Here is a 19,857-nt window from a genome sequence, read left to right on the forward strand (position 1 = left end):
CCTGCCAATGTACATATCTCACAAACTACTAAAACCGTAATAACCAAATTCATTACAAAATCAAAAACAAAATACAAATCTCTTTTATATCTCCTCCCACATAGTGAAATTTCTTAAAATTTGGTCATAACCCCGCCCACTCCCCACATAACGGTTATGCCGCAAAATAGCCTTAGTTTTTTCATAAAACTAAGAAAAAATGAAGTGTACAACACAAAAACCCTCCTCTAATTAAAGTTAAGCGAAAGCGAAAACAAGATCGCGGGAGGAAGCCATATCAACACAACAACTACACTAATTGAAAAATCATACCTTTTCATACAACCAATAATACTACTCATCAACAAAACAACAATACTAATTCAAAAATCATACCTTTTAATAATCCCCCATCCTTTTGAATGAAATTATCAATAACATATTGTATATTAGCTTATAACTTACACACCCAATGATCACCCCCACCAGAACCTGATACGATATTCTTTATTCAACGTCGGCTCCGAGACAATAAATAATATAATGTAATATACATTCTTGATTTTTATACTCTCGCAACATGTTGCTACAGAGAATAATAGTTTTGTTCACCTAACCGTTGTTTGTCACCTAAACTAATTGAGTTAGATATAGGGTTATATATATATATAAAAAATCAGGATGAAGTTGAAATCCGGGTAACTGTCTGTCCGTCCGTCCATCTGTGCAAGCTGTAACTTGAATAAAAATTGAGATATCTTTATGAAACTTGGTACACATGTTTCTTGATGCCGTAAGACGGTTGGTGTTGCAGATGGTCACAAAACGCCATTAATCAAAAACAAATAAATTGTCATAACTAAGCTCCCAAATAACCTCTATCTGCAGTGTGCAAATGGGTGAAATCGGGTGACAACCCCGCCCACTCCCCATATAACAGTACTGTTAAAAACTACTAAAATTAGATCATTAAATTTTAATACAGGGATTGTATGAGCTGACTTTGTAGAAGCCGCGTTCGAAAGTAGTCAGTGGGCGTGGTACCGCCCACTTTTAGGTGAAAACCCATATCTTGGGATTTGCTTAACCGATTTCAACCAAATTTAGTATGCAACATTATTTTCATATTTCTATATTATAGTGAAAAATTCTTCATTATAGTGACAATTTTCAATTCCATCTTTCCAGTATGCAAATCAAGCAAGAATGATTATATCGGGGTAAAACTTTGGGTGAATAATACGTTTAAAGTATGCCACCTTGTGACCAAAAATTGTCTAAATCAAACCAAAACTGTTCCAGCCCCTAAGGACTGAATATGTGGACCCCAGTGCCTATACTTGACCTTCTACCGAAAATATCGGTCAATCCACAAAGAAATCTCGAACGAGTATACCATTTGATTTGCGAGAGTATAAAATGTTCGGTTACATCCAACTTAACACTTCCATACTTGTTTATATATAAAATTGCTTCAAAATATGTTCTCTATGCTCGAGTATAGCTAAGCAGTGTAAAAATTAATAACTTTCTCTGTCCCCAATATATGTATGATTTCCGTCTTTCCTCTTGCCTTTGAACCATTCCGGTTGATCAAAATGTGATATTTTAATGTAATTAAGTGGATAAGTTTCCATAAAAATTATGTGATTTGACGCTGAATTAGAATGAAGATAGTTTATACCTTGATCTAAACGTCACACCTTCATATAATGAATTCCGATTGTCTGGTTGACGTTTTCCACACAAGTTCATAATAAAAAATTTTGCCACTTTGGTCGAGTTAAAATCACATTCATACTTATGTATATCTCACTTCAAGATGTTTTTTGTTTTTTTTTTTAATATAATTTTTGCTGACGCAAACTAAAATATAGCAATAAAACTGAGACTAAGTTTATGGCCTTTCATATAAGTCAAGAAGATACCAGATTTGATTGAAATTTAATCACGATTTCATTAAATAATGGATGTTTAACTCTTTCTCAACTTTGCCACACCTGAAGGAATTTCCTGGCCTTTGATTCTTGCGAATTACAAGAGTATACAATTCTTGGTTCCGCCTTAGTACCCATTATCGGGTATATACAAGTATTGACTCTAGCTCCAACATACTTTATGTAAAAAATTCTAACTTCCGTTTGGCTTTACATAAACGTTAAATATTAGATATATAACAGTTTAATGCCGAAAATGTGTCAAATCGATACACGCATACATGTACTACTTATGGTATAATTTATTTCGTTAATTTTATAATTTAATGAAATTAAGTGGACAGTTTTTCTTAAAAATAATGTGCTTTACCGCTGCATATGAATGAAATTGGTCTAGACCTTTGCTTAAACCTTATAACCCTAATATACTGATTTCCGCTCCTTTCGTACAACAGCCACCTCATATACCCCACATATTAAATCTAACCCCTTTGGTTCAGTTTATATCACATATATTATGTTTGAGTTAAATAGCTTCTTTTTATTAAAGTTCACATTTCGGAGAAACAAATAGTATTGACACTAAAAAAATCTATGATCAATAACATAAGTTAATAAGATACCAAATAATAATCGAATAATAAATGTTGAATTCTTTCGCAACATTCTTATACCTTCGCAACATGTTGCAACAGAGTATAGTTTTGTTCACCAAACGGTTGTTTGCATCACCTAAAAATAATCGAGATAGATATGGACTTCTATATGCATATGTTTATTCTAATATTTGGTGATAATTAGTGGATAAGTATATTTTCTCAGCCATCATGTTGAACTTATAACACAATATACCACACAACAATGTCAAAAAGTTTTTTAGAGTGCTGGACTTTTTATAGTGCAAAAAAATCTTTATAGAAAAAATCGCGTGAGATAAATATTAGTAGTGTAGTATCAAAAGGGCTAAAGATCCTTTTTATGTGTTTCAGTTATATTTCAGTTTTGCGACAACTTTTAATATGAAGGTCATGAGGTGACCTGTAAAATCATGAATATTACATTTAAGTACTTTTTGGGATTTACCCAGCGCCGTTGGCAGCTTATGAAAGGTTTACATATTAAGACAGAAAGAAGAAAATTTACATAAATGCTCTACATATGTGTGTACCATACTTAATTATATATAAGTTATTGTTAATTTAGCCTTCATGAGCAGACCTTTCAAAATACGTACCATAGATCCCTGTTTTAAAAAGCTTTAGACAAAAGCAATTTACGGAGGGGTTTTCCGAGCACTTAATTTCAATACAATGAAATAAATCATATATATAGGTATACAAAAGTAAGTAAGCTGTATGTACAAAAATATACCATAATAAAACTATTATACTCTGTAGCAATACGTTGCAAGAGTATAATAAATATTAGTACACTGTGTTTGTAGTTTCAGTTACACTAGATTTCTTGACTAGCAAACTGTTGTATTCAAACTAATTTTAGTGTATTAGTTATATAGTGTTTAAACTATTGTTATATTCAGTGGCAAGCAAAACCGTATTATATACAGTGGCGAGCAAACACATATACATATGTGCACCAGTATACCATAGTACCTATACACCGAACAAGAAAGGAGTCATAGCAACGACTTACGAGGAATTACAGTGAAAGAGAGCATCACCTCGGATCCAACTTTTCACACCCGGACGAGCTGAATTATAAAAGTATTATCCATAAGTATTTCATACATTAATCCATTTATTATTAATTAATTATGCCTCGATTAAGTAGAAAATCTGTATTACTAAGTCGTCTTCAGAATAGAAGACGTATGAGAGTTCTTCGTGCAAACTCTTTATATAGAGATAGTGAGCAGTCACAAGATACTGTAAGTCACGCTAATCGTAGATTAGATTCCGATGTACGTCTGTCTGAACAAATTATCATTATAAATTAACATAGAACCAGGCGGGAAAATCGCGAGGTACAGTCTTTTGAACAAAATTTAAATACTGTTCCAGATCCACAAAGTCGCTCTGACGAGCAAATAAGAAATACTCGAAGTCATAGATCTCGGCGCGAAGACCCCGAGGTTCGATCTGTTGAGCAAGTTGTAAATACTGTTCAACATGGAACAAGACGGCAAGATCCACAAATTCGCTGTGAAGAGCAAATAAGAAATACTCGAGGTCGTAGGTCTCGTCGAAAAAATCCCGAGGAACGTCATGACGAGCAAAGTAGGAACACCAAGGATCATAGAGAATTGCGCGCAAGAAATCCTGAATATTGGAATTTAGAACGCATTCGTGATTAAATGCAAAGAGAACAAGCAAGAAGAAATCCTGAAAAAAGGAGAGAGGAGCGTGATAAAGAAACACAACGTCGACAGCTTAGTAGGAGGGGTATGAGGGAAGAAATTTTTAATCAGAGACGTCTTGGACAAAGTCAAGTTGGCTTTTGTAGAGATAACCCGGTCAATAGGCAAATTGAAAACTAAAGAGAGTCCCATAGAATCCGACTAACGAGAGAAAATAATGTTATAGAAAATAATTATTGTGGTTATTTAACAGATTTCAAAAACATTTATTTTAAAAATATAAATAAGGGTCCTACTGAAATATGTATTTGCTGCGGCGGATTATGGTTTTCACACAAAGTTCGCAAATTAAATTTCAAAATTATTGCGCAAGGTCACTTAAATACTGCGTCCGCCTTCTATTTAATGACAAAAATTTACTTCGGAAGATGGAAACTACAATTTTTGTGCTACTTGCAAAAATGCGATTGTTAAAAAGAACGTTCCAAAAATATGTTTAGCTAACGGTCTAGACTTTCCTGAAATTCCGGATTGTTTCAAAGTTTTAACCCCAATTTAAGAACGTCTCATAATGCCTAGATTGCCTTTTATGACAATCCGTCCGTTAGGATATTAAGGTCAGAGTTCTCTCAAAGGTGCTGTTGTTAATATACCAATTTCTGTTAAAAATATTGTAACATCTTTACCAAGGTCCTTTGATGAGGCTCATGTTATACAAATTCACTTAAGAAGGCGTTTGGAATACAATCATGATTACATGATCGATACCATACGCCCCGCAAAGATTATGGAAGCTTTGCAGTTCTTAGTGAATACCTCTCTGTATCGTGAGCACAATATACATATTAATGAAAACTGGATTTCAGAATTTAATAACCAAGGAGAAGTTCCGTTTGTTGCATCTGCTGAGGATTCCCGATTGGTTCAATCTTTTTGTGCGGCACAAACTTCTCATGATAATCCCTCAGGTAATAATATTCCCACGAGTCTTTTACCTTCCGAGCTAAACCCAGGCGTTCAAGAAACTCTTTTGGACAATATTCCTGTAGAAAACTTGGACTATAACCGTTTAGTCATAGCGCCAGGTGAAGGACATCATTCAACACAATAATTCAGAAGAGTTGTCAGTTGGAACAATATACACTAGGTAGAAACGTACATGCTCTGAAACATATAGAAAAAAAATACGTTCTGAAATTCGCCGTTTTGACAGCAGAGCGTGTACCATTCTAAAGTTGTTCTATGAGTACAAAAAATTAGAACTGCTACAAATTAAGAATAGTACATCCATTTGCCTTAGAACGTTTTCAGGTCGCAACCGAGTTACGGCCCAAAATCTATTAAACGAAAACTTTGTTCAAAACTTGATTTAACACGATGATGGTTACAAGGTTTTAAAAGGCGTTAGATTCTCTCCTGCGTCCTGGGAAGCTGAGAAGAGAAAAGAAATCGCTATGATTCGCCAATTTGGGCCTCCAAAATTCTGTATCACTTTATCGGCTGCAGAATCTCAGTGGGTTGAGCTTTTGGTCATCCTCTCTAAAACTGTTGATTCTAAAGATATTTCGGAAGAGGAAGCCAACAGTTTAACAACCCAAGATAGATATCGCTTAATTCGGTCAGACGCGTTTACTTGTGGTTTATATTTTGACTACCGCTATCGACAAATTCTTAAGCTTTTTAAAGATAATGCCGGCATTTTTGGAGAGCATTTTGTCACAAATATCTAGTGGAGAGTGGAGTTTCAACAGAGAAGTTTCCCGCATGTACATGGCATGTATTGGCTTAATAATACCCCCAGCATCATCCTTAAAAATCCTCAGACATTCCCTGATGTCATTAGTTTTATTGACAATTATATTTCTACCGATGGTTCGATCAGCCACTTAGAAAGCTATTTGGGTTATCAAAAGCATAACCACAGTCGGTCTTGTACTAGGGAAATAAGAGGACAACAGTTTTGTCGTTTTGGTATACCATATGCCTTCAACGCAAATACTGTTACCTCTTACAGAAACAAGTCAAAATTCAGAAAGACACAAGGAAAACTTTTTCAAAATTCAAAACCTTTTAAATTCAAATATAACTACAGAAGACATTTCTAATTTAAGAGATTTTAAACATCTCCTGTGTGATAGTAGAATAAATATGTCTTTTGATGACTATTTGTTAGCCCTTAGATCAAGTTTAACAAAACCCTCTGATTTTGGAACTCCAAGTATGGATATCCAATATATACTGGATGCATATGCTTGCTGTTAGTATATAATTAATTATATTAACAAGTTTAACAGTGAAGTTTCTAGGCTCTTAAATGAAGCTATATCAGAGGTAAATGCTGGAAATTATACTGTTAAGCAAAAACTCATAAATTTGTCTCAGGCACAGAAATATCTGCACAAGAAGCAGTATATTGCTGCATTGGGCTCCACCATTTGAGAACAAGTAATGCAGAAATATTTATAAATACCTCTCGACCTGAGGAAAGTGTTCGAATGGTGAAACCTAGAGCAGAACTTCAGAACCTTCCTTCAGGTTGGGCTGAAATATTCGTAGCCGGTATTTTAGACCGTTATGTTCAAAGATCCGATCAGTTAGCAACTCTTTGCTTAGCTGATTTTGCATCTAGGTATAAAGATGTTAAATCTACTAGAAGAGACCAAGACAGTGATCATGAAGAAGAAGAGAGGGAAAACGATAATTTACCAGAAAGCGGGGTTGTAATGCCTCTTAAAGACGGTAGCGGTTTCGTTAAAAAACGTATCATACCTTGTATTATTCGGTATAGAAGGTTTAACCTAGATTTGGCCAGAGTTGAGTATTTCCGCCAAATGGTAATGCTTTACTTTCCATGGCGGAATGAACACCAAGATCTCATTGTAAACGATAATGAGCAGACTTGCATAATACACCGTATTCTAATTGAGGAAAATCAAATAATATATGATGTTTTTGAGCAAAGAGAACTTGAAAATGTTCTAGAAAGTCTTTATATTGAAACAGATTTAGAGGAAGGTGCTCAAAGTGAACTACCTATAGTGGAAAATGAGTTCAGAGTGTTGGCACTTCCAGAAATAAACACAAATATAAATTTTCTGGACTTGCAAGGTGAAGATTCAACAGATAATGGCACTGAATCTGATTGCAATATTAGACTTAATAAACTACCCCGTTAGTTCCAGTTGAGGAATTATTTTCTTGAGTTCAAAGTCTAAATACTAAGCAAAGAACCTATTTGACACATATGACGCACCAGCTAAAAACAAATCGCCCATTTTATGAGTTCATTGGCGGCGGTGCAGGTTTTGGAAAGAGTCGTTTGATATCTGGAACATATCAAACACTTAACCATCGTTACAATTCTTCACCTGGATCCAATCCAAGTTCCGTAAAAGTTCTTCTTTGCGCACCTACGGGTAAAGCAGCATTCGGAATAGGTGGAATGACCCTTCATGCAATATTCTTTTTACCTGTTAATCAGTTGAATAGAGAGTTGAGGCCACTTAGCAATGACACAGTTAGTTCATTGTATTCCAGACTTATCGATTTAAAATTAATCATAATTGATGAAATATCGATGGTAGGTGCTCGTATGTTTAGCTCTGTTGATGCGAGATTAAAACAAATTTTCAAATCAGACAGCATCTTCAGTGGTATACCGATCATAGTGTTTGGTGATTTGAAGCAACTCTCAGCTGTTGGAGATAGGTGAATATTCTCTCCTAATCGCAATGATGCATACAGCACTTTAGTTGGTTCCCCTTTGTGGGAGTTATTTAAATACTTTGAATTAACAGAGATAATGAGACAACGGGAGGATCAGGCCTTAGCAATTGCCTTAAACTATATGGAATCTGGTACTATGACAAATGAGGACATATCAATCATTAAAACTCGAGTAGTTAATTTCGAAGAAGTTCCCGATGATGCCATACATTTTTTTGGGTCCAATGAAGAGAAAAATAATTTCAATGCCCTTAAGCTCAATCGAATCCCAACTGATGCCATCCTTTCAACTGCAAAAGACTCAGTTAAAGGAATTGGTATAAGTGAAAATGAGAATATTTTGGAAAGAGTTAAACTTTTCAAAACTTCTGAAACGCAGAGACTGCCCTATGAATTGACACTAAAAACATCCGCCAAATATATGATTACAGTGAATATAAACACGTGTGATGGCTTAGTTAATGGGACAACTTATGCATATTGATTTCCAATGTTCCATTCTAACAATTCGTGGATTAAATTTTTGGAACTCATCCTCTAGAAAGTTCTTGGACACCAATTGAAAAAGTTTTAAAATCATTTCAATATAAAAGAAATGAACAAATTTCAATTTAAAGAAATCAGTTTCCAGTTGTTCCGTCTAAAGGAAAAACTATTTATAAAAGTCAGGGTGCCATATATAATAAAGTTGTAGTTCATTCTCGACCCAGAATGCCTAGAGCTTCAATATATGTCGCTTGCAGTCGAGCTACTACTGCTGAAAGTCTATTCATCACAGGAAATTTTATTCCTCTTAACAAATTTTCTGAATCGGATCCTGTATTTAAGGAACTGAGTGACTTGAACACAAACAAAGTGCTGACAACAAGTTTCAGTTTTATGAACCTCCGAACATCAGGTCATATAATTTTATTCGATAATGTTCAGAGTCTTCATGCTCACATTAATGATATAAAAAGTGACTGTTTGATGCTATCTTCAGATATTTTATGTTTTGTAGAAACTTGGAGTTATCCTTGTGAAAATTTTGATATACCAGGATTTACTCCAATTAACGAGCTGAGGATAGATACCACGGAAACAAGCAACAGAAATAAACGGGGCATTATAATATATGCAAAGCATAGTATTGCTTGCTCTATAGAATCAAAGGCTGTAAAGAAAATTTATTCAGGCCGCAAAGTTTTAGAAGCAGTTTTGTTTAAATGTTTCAATATTAATATTCTGGTTCTATATAGAAATTCAGCTTTCTCTGTCAGACAATTAATTGGAGAACTTCAGGAAGTCCTTACTTCTGAGTTAGGCAATCAAAATGTGCTAATTGTTGGAGATTTTAACATTTGTTTAATGTCTACAGGGACTGCAATAAGAAATCTGCTCCAAGAAAAAAACTTTAGTTCCCTGCTTGGTGCAGAATATTCAACTACACCTGCCAGTACACAAATTGATTGGGCATTTTCAAGCAGGGATCCTTCCCATGTTAATGCAATTACTTTTGAGACAGTACACAGCTATCATGACAGTATTTGTGTCTCTGCTTCGAACTAAAGTTTTCAGACTTATTGCAATAGTTCTTCATTTTTTTTTCAAATATATGTATATTAAGAAATGGTGTAGCAATTTTGACAGTAGTTTTTAAGACAATTTTAAGAAAAATATGTAAATAATCTAATTAAGAAAATTTAAATTATATGTATAATTTGTTATTATATAAGACATTATTGTATAAATCTATGATAGAAATTAAATAGTATAAGGAAAAAGAAATATAATTTGGATATATGTGTAAGAATCTAAATAAAAATTTATGTTTAATATTGGAAATATTATATACTAATTAATATAATTTTTAAAGTTGTTAATATTTATTATTTTTAAGCTAAACATGTATAATAATATCGATAAAATAAATAAAAAATGTTATTCATTGTCAAAAAACGATTTATTGTCATACTCCTCAATAGAGTTGTAATTCATTCTATTTAAAATAAATTATAAGCATATACAACAAAACGCAAGAACGATTGCTCTAATTATTAAAATATATAAAGAAATCTCAAACGAGTGTACCATTTGACTATGCGAGAGTATAAAATGTTCGGTTGCATCCGAAATTAGCCCTTCCTTACTTTTTATACTATCGCACCCTGTTGCTACAGAGTATAATAGTTTTGTTCACCTGACGTTTGTTTGTATCACCTAAAACTAATCGAGCTAGATATAGGGTTATGTATATATAAATGATCTGGATGAAGGGACGAGTTGAAAACCGGGTGATTGTCTGTCCGTCCGTCTGTCCGTCCGTGCAAGCTCTAACTTGAGTAAAAATTGAGATATCTTTATGAAACTTGGTAGACATGTTTCTTGGTACCGTGAGACGGTTGGTGTTGCAGATGGGCGTAATCGGACCACTGCCACGCCCTCAAAACGCCATTAATCAAAAACAAATAAATTGCCATAACTAAGCTCCACGACAAGATAAAAGACCCTTATTTGGTATGCAGGATCACATTAGGAAGGGGCATCTGCAGTTAAAATTTTTTTTAAAGTGGGCGTGGTCCCGCCCCTAATGGATTTAATGTGCATATCTCCTATACCGCTAAAGCCAAAATAACAAAATTCACTGGGAACAAATTTTTTTGGCATCTCTATCGACGGTGTGAAAATGGGTAAAATCGGGTGACAACCCCGCCCACTCCCCATATAACGGTACTGTTAAAAACTACTAAAAGCGCGATAAATCAAGCGCTAAACAAGCCAGAGAGATTAAATTTTTATCTCTGGGATGGTATGAGATGACTTTATAGGAACCACGTTCAAAATTAGTCAGTGGGCGTTGCATCGCCCACTTTTAGGTGAAAACCCATATCTTGGGGTCTGCTCAACCGATTTCCACCAAATTCGGTACATAATATTCTTCTCATATTTTTATATTATAGTACGAAAATGGGCGAAATCGGATTACAACCACGCCTATTTCCCATATAACATCATTTTAAATTCCATCTGATTTTTTCACTTTCCAGTATGCAAATCAAGCAACAATGATTATATCGGCGTAAAACTTTGCGTGAATAATACGTTTAAAGTATGCCACTTTGTGACCAAAAATTTTCGAAATCGAATCAAAACGGGTATACTCGTTTTAGATTTTTTTGTGGATCTTGCCGCCTTGTTCTATGTTGACCGATATTTTCGGTAGAAGATCAACTGTAGGCACTGGGGTCCACATATTCAGTACCTAGGGGCTTGAACAGTTTTGATTCGATTTCGACCATTTTTGGTTACAAAGTGTCATACTTTAAACATATTATTTTGACTTTTGAGAGTATAAAATGTTTGATTTCATCCGAACTTAACCCTTCCTTACTTGTTTTAAGTATTTACGTATTTACGTACAAACAACCGTAAGATGAACAATGCTTTTATATTATGGTAGAGTATAAAAATAAATTTTGTACTTACGTAAACCGAAAGATCTCAGTATACTGGCTATTTTTATGTACTATTCCATTCATCAATTCCATTTCCATAAGTCCCTTAATGATGCGCAATGTACAAAGTTCTTTAGCTTCAAAGTTCTGAGCAATTTCTGTAAATGCGTCGACCACTTCACAATGAAACGCATACGACCCGTCTTTTATAAATGGCAGAGCTTTTTCAATATTTGTGAATACAGGTAAATCGTAAAATTTGCGTGGTGATAATAGTTTTGTTTGTATTAAGCGCACGATTGCCGGGGATTTACTTTCCTAAAAATTTCAACAAATACATATTGTTTTAAATATACATTTATAAAAAAAAATTTATTCTTATTAGTATTATATACCATATATGTACATTCTATTTAATAACAAGCAAAAATATTGTTTCTTTAAGATTTTAAAATAGGAGTTCAAACAAAGGTAATTTCATGATTTTATTAGTTCACTAATATTATGCCGTTAATTTTCGCAACATGTTGCTACAGAATATTAAAGCTATGTTCACATAACGATTGTTTGTATCACCGAAAATTTATCTAGATAGATATAAAGTTATGTCTATATACATAAATGATTAGGATGACGAGACGAGGGGAATTCCGACTCACTGTCTGTCTGTCCGTCCGTCTGTCTGTTCGTCTACACGACCGTGCAAGCATTACCATGAGTAGTTCTGCCAGATCTGACACGCTGTGAATTCTTGGATCGAGAGGAAAGTGGTGAGTAGGGCGTTCAAAAATCCGAAAAAATCTGACATCACATCTTAATACTAGGTAAGGTAAAAAGTTCGTTCGGTTTTATATTGATTTTTCAAAAAATGATAACTTTGTGTACATTTGTCTGATTTAAGTCAAATATGCGCCATTTTGTTCGTAAACTTGTTGCCAACGAGATGCCAACTTCATTATACCCCTCTCGTAGAAGGCTGCGTCCCTATTGGCAAAAATCTCGGAGAGCCAATTTTCACAGGCCTCTCTTGAGGCCAACATCTCACCATTAAGCGCGTTCGCCATGGACAGGAAAAGATGGCAGTCATTTAGTGCCAGGTCCGGACTAGAAGGTGGGTGCATTAGGACCTCCCATCCGAGCTCCCGGAGCTTCTGGCGCGTCACCAAAGACGTGTGTAGCCTGGCGGTGTCCTGTTGGAACACAAATCGGCCTCTGTTGATCAAAGATCTTCTGGATGAGTGCTGCCTTCAAGCGGTCCAGTTGTTGGCAGTAGAGGGCCGAATTGAGCGTTTGGCCATAGGGGAGCAGCTCGCAGTAGATGCTTCCTTGCCCATCCCACCTAACATACAGAAAAACCTTCCTGGCCGTCAATCAGGGTTGAGTAAGTAATCAATAGATGGCGCTGCCATGGTAAATCTACGAACGTGTCATATAAGCTACATTTTAACAGCATAATTACCACGTGTTGTTGACGCTATAAAATTAATTAAATTTATTTTGTAGTGAACGAAATACCGTATAATTCAACTATTTCCACTTTTTAAATTTTTGGTGTTATTGGCCGGCCACGTGTTACTTAGACTAAAGTGTAAATTGAATTCATATTATAATGAAGATAATACAGTGAAATTAATCCTGTTTTTTACTTATTTGTGCTTCATTGATCAAAACTTCGATATCGTCAGCTGTTCCATCAATACATTGTTGATATGTATGCTAAGGTCGAAAGCGAACGCTTGCGATTCCTTCGATTCAACCAGGCAAAACTACGATCGGAAGAATATATTCACTAACGAGATGCTGTTGCTGGAAACATCGATGGAAATTTAAATCTCAATGACATCGGTAATGCTTTCATTTTACCTTCAAGCTACATCGGCAGTCCACGGAACATGCAGGAATACATACAAGATGCGATGACTTACGTACGTCATTACGGCCGACCGGATTTATTTATTACATTCACATGTAATTCGAATTGGGAAGAGATACAAACTTTACTATTGCCAGGACAACAAGCCATTCATCGTCATGATTTAACTGCACGTGTGTTTAAACAAAAATTAAAATCCTTAATTGATTTTATTGTTATATTCAATTTTTGGTATCACACGTTGGACGATAGAGTGGCAAAAGCGAGGTTTGCCTCATGCCCACATTTCGGTTTGGCTTAAAGATAGAATCCGTCCTGAAAAAATCGATCAAATAATTTCAGCCGAAATTCCAGACCCATTAATTGATCAAGAATTATTTGATATTGTCACCAAACACATGATCCATGGGCCATGCGGTGCTTTCAACATGACGTCACCGTGCATGGAAAATGGAAAATGTAAAAAAAACTTCCCAAAGCCGCATACGAATGACATGATCACGGATATTGATATTTATCCAATGTATCGCCACACATTTACAATGCGACTGCCGAACTTTCCAAATCAAGTTGAGTTTGATAATCAGTGGGTGGTACCATACTCACCACTACTTTCAAAAACTTACAAAGCTCATATCAATGTTGAGCTTTGCAGTTCTGTTAAATCAATTAAGTATATTTGTAAATATGTAAACAAAGGCAGTGATTTGGCCATATTTGAAGTACAAAACATAAATAGAACTGAAATAGCACGATACCAAATGGGCAGATACATTAGCAGCAATGAAACTATTTGGCATATTCTCAGCTTTCCCATCCACGAAAGAGATCCTGCTGTCCAACATCTGGCAATACATCTTGAAAACGGTCAACGTGTAAACTTCACTGAAGAAAATGTTCTCCAAAGAGCGTTCGAAGCTCCGAAAACGACTCTAACTGAATTTTTTACATTGTGTCAATAACCTGATGTTTTTGGCCAATTCGCGAAGACATTGGTGTATGGTGATGTTCCACGTTATTTCACATGGAACAAATCCAGTAAAAAATGGGAGCCACGGAAACAAGGAAAACCACATCCTTCCATTACAGGCATAATCAAAGCTAAGATATTGGGGAGACTTTACACGGTACATCCAAAGCAACGTGAGTGCTTCTATTTACGTTTGTTATTGGTGAATGTTCCCGGACCAACGTCTTTTGAATTTTTACGAACAGTTAATGGTCGAGTATTCAACACATACCAGGATGCATGTCGTGAACTGCAACTGCTAGAAGACGATATCCATTGGGACTTAACGCTTGCTGATGCTGCGTTGACATCAACACCGAATAACATTCGTCAGTTGTTTGCAATTATTTTTACGACATGTTATCCCTCGCAAGCACAAACTTTGTGGGAAAAATATAAAAATTGTATGACAGAAGACATCTTGCACCGAATTAGACAAACAAATCAATGTCAAAACATAGATTATACACCAGAGATGTACAATGAAGCATTGTTCTTGATCGAGGATTTATGTGTTCTTATTTCAAATTTACCACTTAATCATTATGGTATGCCATCACCTAATCGTCCAGCCACCGACTTAGTCAATACCGATTTACAACGAGAAAAGCATTATGACCATGGAAGTTTAGCAACAAATATGAACAGTGAACCATGATCGGATTATGCTGGCTGTTGCTGCTGAACAAGGCGGTTTTTTTTCTTGGATGCACCCGGTGGAACCGGTAAGACATTTTTAATATCGTTGATTCTTGCCAAAATATGGTCGCAACAAAAAATCGCCTTAGCAGTAGCATCGTCAGGCATTGCAGCTACTTTACTGAATGGTGGGCGAAAAGCACATTCAAAATTCCAGCTGCCATTGGACATTCATAATAAACCAGATGCAATGTGTAACATCAAAAAGAATAGTGGAATAGCTGCAGTGTTGCGGAAGAGTTCTATAAAAATTTGGGATGAGTGAGAATATTCACTTGGCTTTCGCCATGTCTATAAATAAATCTCAAGGTCAAACAATGTCCATTTGTGGTTTAGATTTGGAAAATCCATGCTTTTCTCATGGGCAACTATATGTTGCGTGTTCACACGTTGGGAAACCGTCGAATCTATTTGTGTTAGCTAAAGACAGGTTAACCAAAAACATTGTGCACCGATTGGTGTTAAATTAAATTGAAATTGAAAGTATTTATAATTCAAAAAAATAGATATTAATGTTTAAAAATTTAAGACTGTCTGCCTTGCCTACCTCATTCATGAGTTTAGGCGTCACATGTTATTTATTGTATTATACTGTAATATATTTATTTGTTATAAAATTAAATGGAAATAATAAATCTGATAAATTTTTACTTTGTATGGATTTCTGCTTAATATCAAGTGTAAGAACATTTTAATTAATTGTGTTCAACGTACTTCCCCTTCAAATCTCAATCCAGTGAATTTGTATACCAACATCAACATTTTCGTCTTTGTTCGTAAATAATTTCATTGTACTAAAGGGTTATAGTAGTAGAAAGTCAAATAAGGAGATCACCATATTTTTTTACAAATACCATCTGTGTGAAAAAGCATAGTGGACTCCGTGACTGGTGTTCTCTTATTGTTCCTCTTAGATTATTTACTATAATATAATATAACAAAAACTTTAACAACAGCAACGCGTGGCCGGGTCAGCTAGTATAATATTATATAAAAATTCAGTGTCCGTGTGTACGTTCCGAATGAGCTCAAAAACGAGGCAACTGATATTCATGAAAGTTGGCATATGCACGTAATTTGTTCCAACTTAAATGATAGGACAGTTATTATTTAAATTAATGGTATCAATAATTAATAATTAATAATAAACTGGTCATTAATTAATTAATCACAACTAAAAATTAATCACTAAGCGCGTTTCGAGAACAGCTGAACCGATTTCGCTGAATCGTTTTTTTTAGAAAATTGCTTAAAGCACGAGGATGGTTCCTACATAGAGCAAAATTTAAAAAATTGTCTGAAAAGAACATAAACAACACCTTTCTATACTTCTATATAAACAATTCGCAATATTATAAAAGTACGACGACAAGCCACAATATTTATAACTCATGAACGGTTTAACCAATTTCGCTACTTTAAATCACTCGCTACTGTTGTTAATGGAAATAAAACTCAAATTATCTAGATATCCTCGGAATGACATCACAAAATCTTCGGTGTAAAATTATTCAGAGTTTCAATTCATCTCAATTATGTAACGGTGCACTTTTGATAGTCAAAAAGGTTACAAGAAAAATTATTGTAGCAACCATTTTGACTGGAAAATTTAATGGAGAAATGGTTCTCTTTTCACGATTTCCAATGATACTGTCAGTTGAATTTGAAAATGTTTATAAATAAAAAATATATAGATTATTGTTAAAATTTAAAAATGCTCTAGCTTCTTTCATTAACTGAAATGTTATCAACCAACAACTTCGAAAATTACTCATTTGTTTCAAACTTGAATACAAAATTAATAAAATAAAAAAAGTCAACATATTATATTTCATGTTTATTTGTATTTAATAACTAATCGAAGGAATTTTTCACAATAAAGTCTTAATTTTCGAAAAAACCGCACGAATTAATGCATACACCCAATAATAAACCCAACGATTACCCTCCTCCCGCCCAACCGAGGCGAGGGGCGCAATCCGCATACGTGCGGAATTAGCCGAGTCAGAAAAGGCAAGAGAGTTTTTTAAGTGTTGAGATCTAAAACTGCTTAGCTACAGAAACAAAAATTTCAACAGCTAAGATCTTAAGTTACAATATAATAAATTGTTACATTTTCATTTATTAAGAGAAAACAATAAAGTCTTTTTAATTTTGAAAAGTGAGTCAGATAAGTCAAATGTGCTGGAATGAGAATTAAAATCATGACAAATACGGCGGAATGGCTCATTTAGTTCAAAATTTGACCTACAGGATTTTAGCAGTAAAGGTCTAAACTGCCTCGAAAGGCGAACCGGGATATTAAATTTAATTTCAGACAGGAGAAAAGAACTGCAAACAGTTCCATTCAAAAGTTTCACTAAGAATATTATGCCAAGCATTTCCCTACGACTAGAAAGTGTAGGTAGATTAATAAGTTTTAAACGACTAGTGTATGGAGGTAGACTTACCCTAGCATCCCATGGGAAATGCGCTAAGGCGAAAAGTAAAGATTGTTTTTGAACCGACTCTAACTTGTCAGAATGGATTTGGTAGCTAGGGTTCCATACCACAGAGCCATATTCCAATATAGGTCTAACCAAAGTTGTATAAAGTTTTTTAGTAATATACGGATCTCTAAATTCTTTAGACCAACGTTTAACAAAACTGAGGACAGCTTTTGCTTTCAAGACCATGGTATTAATATGAAGACTGAAATTAAGCTAAGGGTCAATATTAACTCCCAAATCAACATAGTTATAAACTTGCTCTAGAATATGGTGTTTTATTACATAAGAAGAGGGGTGCACAGATCTACGGGAAAAGCACGTCGTCTTACATTTATTGAGATTCAATGGCAAATCATTTCTATCACACCATGCAACCAAATTGTTCAAGTCTGTTTGCAACAGACACCTTTCCTCAGTTGAAGTGTATGATTTAAAAAGCTTTACGTCGTCAGCGTATAATAAAATTTTGGAGAATTCTATTACTAAAGAAATATCGTTAATATCGAGCCAAGATGACTATCTTGCGGAACACCTGAAGAAACATTAATTGTATCTGAAGGTGTATCCTCAAATATCACTCGTTGTGTTCTATTATAAAGATAGGAAGATACCCATTGAAGGAATTTTGGCTGAAAGCACAGCAGATCAAGTTTATGTATGAAAATCGAGATATTTACTTTATCGAAAGCTTTGCTAAAGTCTGTGTATATAACATCCGTATGCTTATGTTCCCTAAAACCCAATGATACATGGTTTAAAAATTCACGTAAGTTTGTTATAGCCGAAATCCATGCTGAGATGAGGAAATTAACGGAGATATCGAAAAGGTTATATGGTCAGTGATGATAGCTTCAAAAAGTTTAGGTATAACTGATAGTTTTGCGATACCTCTATAGTTTTCAATGTTGGATCTAAATCCACTTTTATGCAAAGGGATTATAAATGACTGTTTCCATATTGAAGGAAATATACCGTGTTTAAGAGAGGAATTAAATATCCTTGTCAAAGGCAGGTAAATATATTTGGCACTATTTTTTAGGAAGCATGAGGGTATCATGTCTGGGCCATAACTAAAAGATGGTTTTAACTTATTTAAATTAAATAGGACGTCTTCTTCAGAAATAATTGGAGCGTTAATTAAAGTATTCGAACACAGCACTTGCTGATAAGAAAAAGTTTTGGAAGAATTATTACGTAGATTACTTACGATATTTTTTTTTACTTTATTTAAGTAATTATTATAAAAATTTTTTTTAGGTCAAAATATTGTCGACGCAATAGAGAATATTTAGAATAGTCGACAAGTGAACCGGTTTTTTTTAAATGTTTAAAGGCTCGAGTTTTTCTGTTTTTCAATTTATATAACTCTTTCGAAAACCACGGCCTTATACTTTTGCTTTTATTAACAATGTTATTAAAATGACAGACACTCAATTCAATGTCACCATTATAATTAGGCCATGTTGTTGTAGAAAGTTCTGTATTTAACTTTTTAAAATTAGCTTTTGCAAAGTTAAACCGAGTACAGAAGCACGAAGTTTGATGATAATTATCCCGTACAATACCTGAGATTTCTACAGATATTTCCAAAGCAGGATGATATGAGTCCTCTGGTAGAACAAGAGGATTATTCTGAATAACGGAACACTTTGCAGAGTTATCAACGTATACTAAATCTAAGCATTTACCAAATTTATTCGGAATCAAATTAATTTGGTTCAGACCCAACTCGGACATTTTTTCGAAAAACTCATTAAAACATGACCGATTGCAAATCGGCACGATATAGTCATCGAAAGGTTTCCATGAAGCACACGGTAAATTGCAATCACCTAATACAATTATTGAATCTGCATTATTTGCCATCGAGGTAGCACTATTTATTAAAGAAGCATGCTGCATGTATACAGATAAGTCCGAATGGGGTGGTATATAAGATAGGGTTAAATAAATAAAGCAACTATTAACGTATACTCTAATACATTTAAATTCAAATGAGTCGGTCCCTGGAACAAGAATATTTTCTGATGGGATAGAGGAATGCACGGCAAATCGAACACCTCCATCGATTCTGTTCAGTCGATCACATCTAAAAATTTGAAATTCGCTGTTTAAAATCTCATTATCAAAAATGTGAGGTTTTAACCAAGTTTCTGTAAATCCAATAATATGGAAATTAAAATTTGAACTGTTCAAATACAAGTCGGTTAATTTTGTATTAAGACTTCTAACATTTTGATAATAAATGCTTAGCGAATTTCTACCAATCAGTTTTTTATATCGGTGGTTGCTTTTGGTAATTTAACAATGTTTTCCTCAGTTTGACTTCTAAGTTTAGGTTTAAATTATATAGTATTAATCATTTTCAAATTTGGAAGTGATCCGCGTTATTCT

General features: G+C 34.5%; 1 protein-coding gene across 1 annotated transcript in view; it reads right to left on the reverse strand.

Moving 5' to 3' along the window:
- Ir31a (Ionotropic receptor 31a) overlaps nucleotides 1-19,857 on the reverse strand; it is a 980,688-nt gene that overhangs the window by 138,737 nt on the left and 822,094 nt on the right. The window contains exon 4 of the mRNA XM_070106506.1: nucleotides 11,425-11,711. Within this exon, the coding sequence (XP_069962607.1) occupies nucleotides 11,425-11,711 (287 nt within the window). The remainder of the gene's footprint in view (nucleotides 1-11,424; nucleotides 11,712-19,857) is intronic.

Source organism: Bactrocera oleae, chromosome 3 (genome assembly GCF_042242935.1).
Source record: "Bactrocera oleae isolate idBacOlea1 chromosome 3, idBacOlea1, whole genome shotgun sequence".
Taxonomy (NCBI): domain Eukaryota; kingdom Metazoa; phylum Arthropoda; class Insecta; order Diptera; family Tephritidae; genus Bactrocera; species Bactrocera oleae.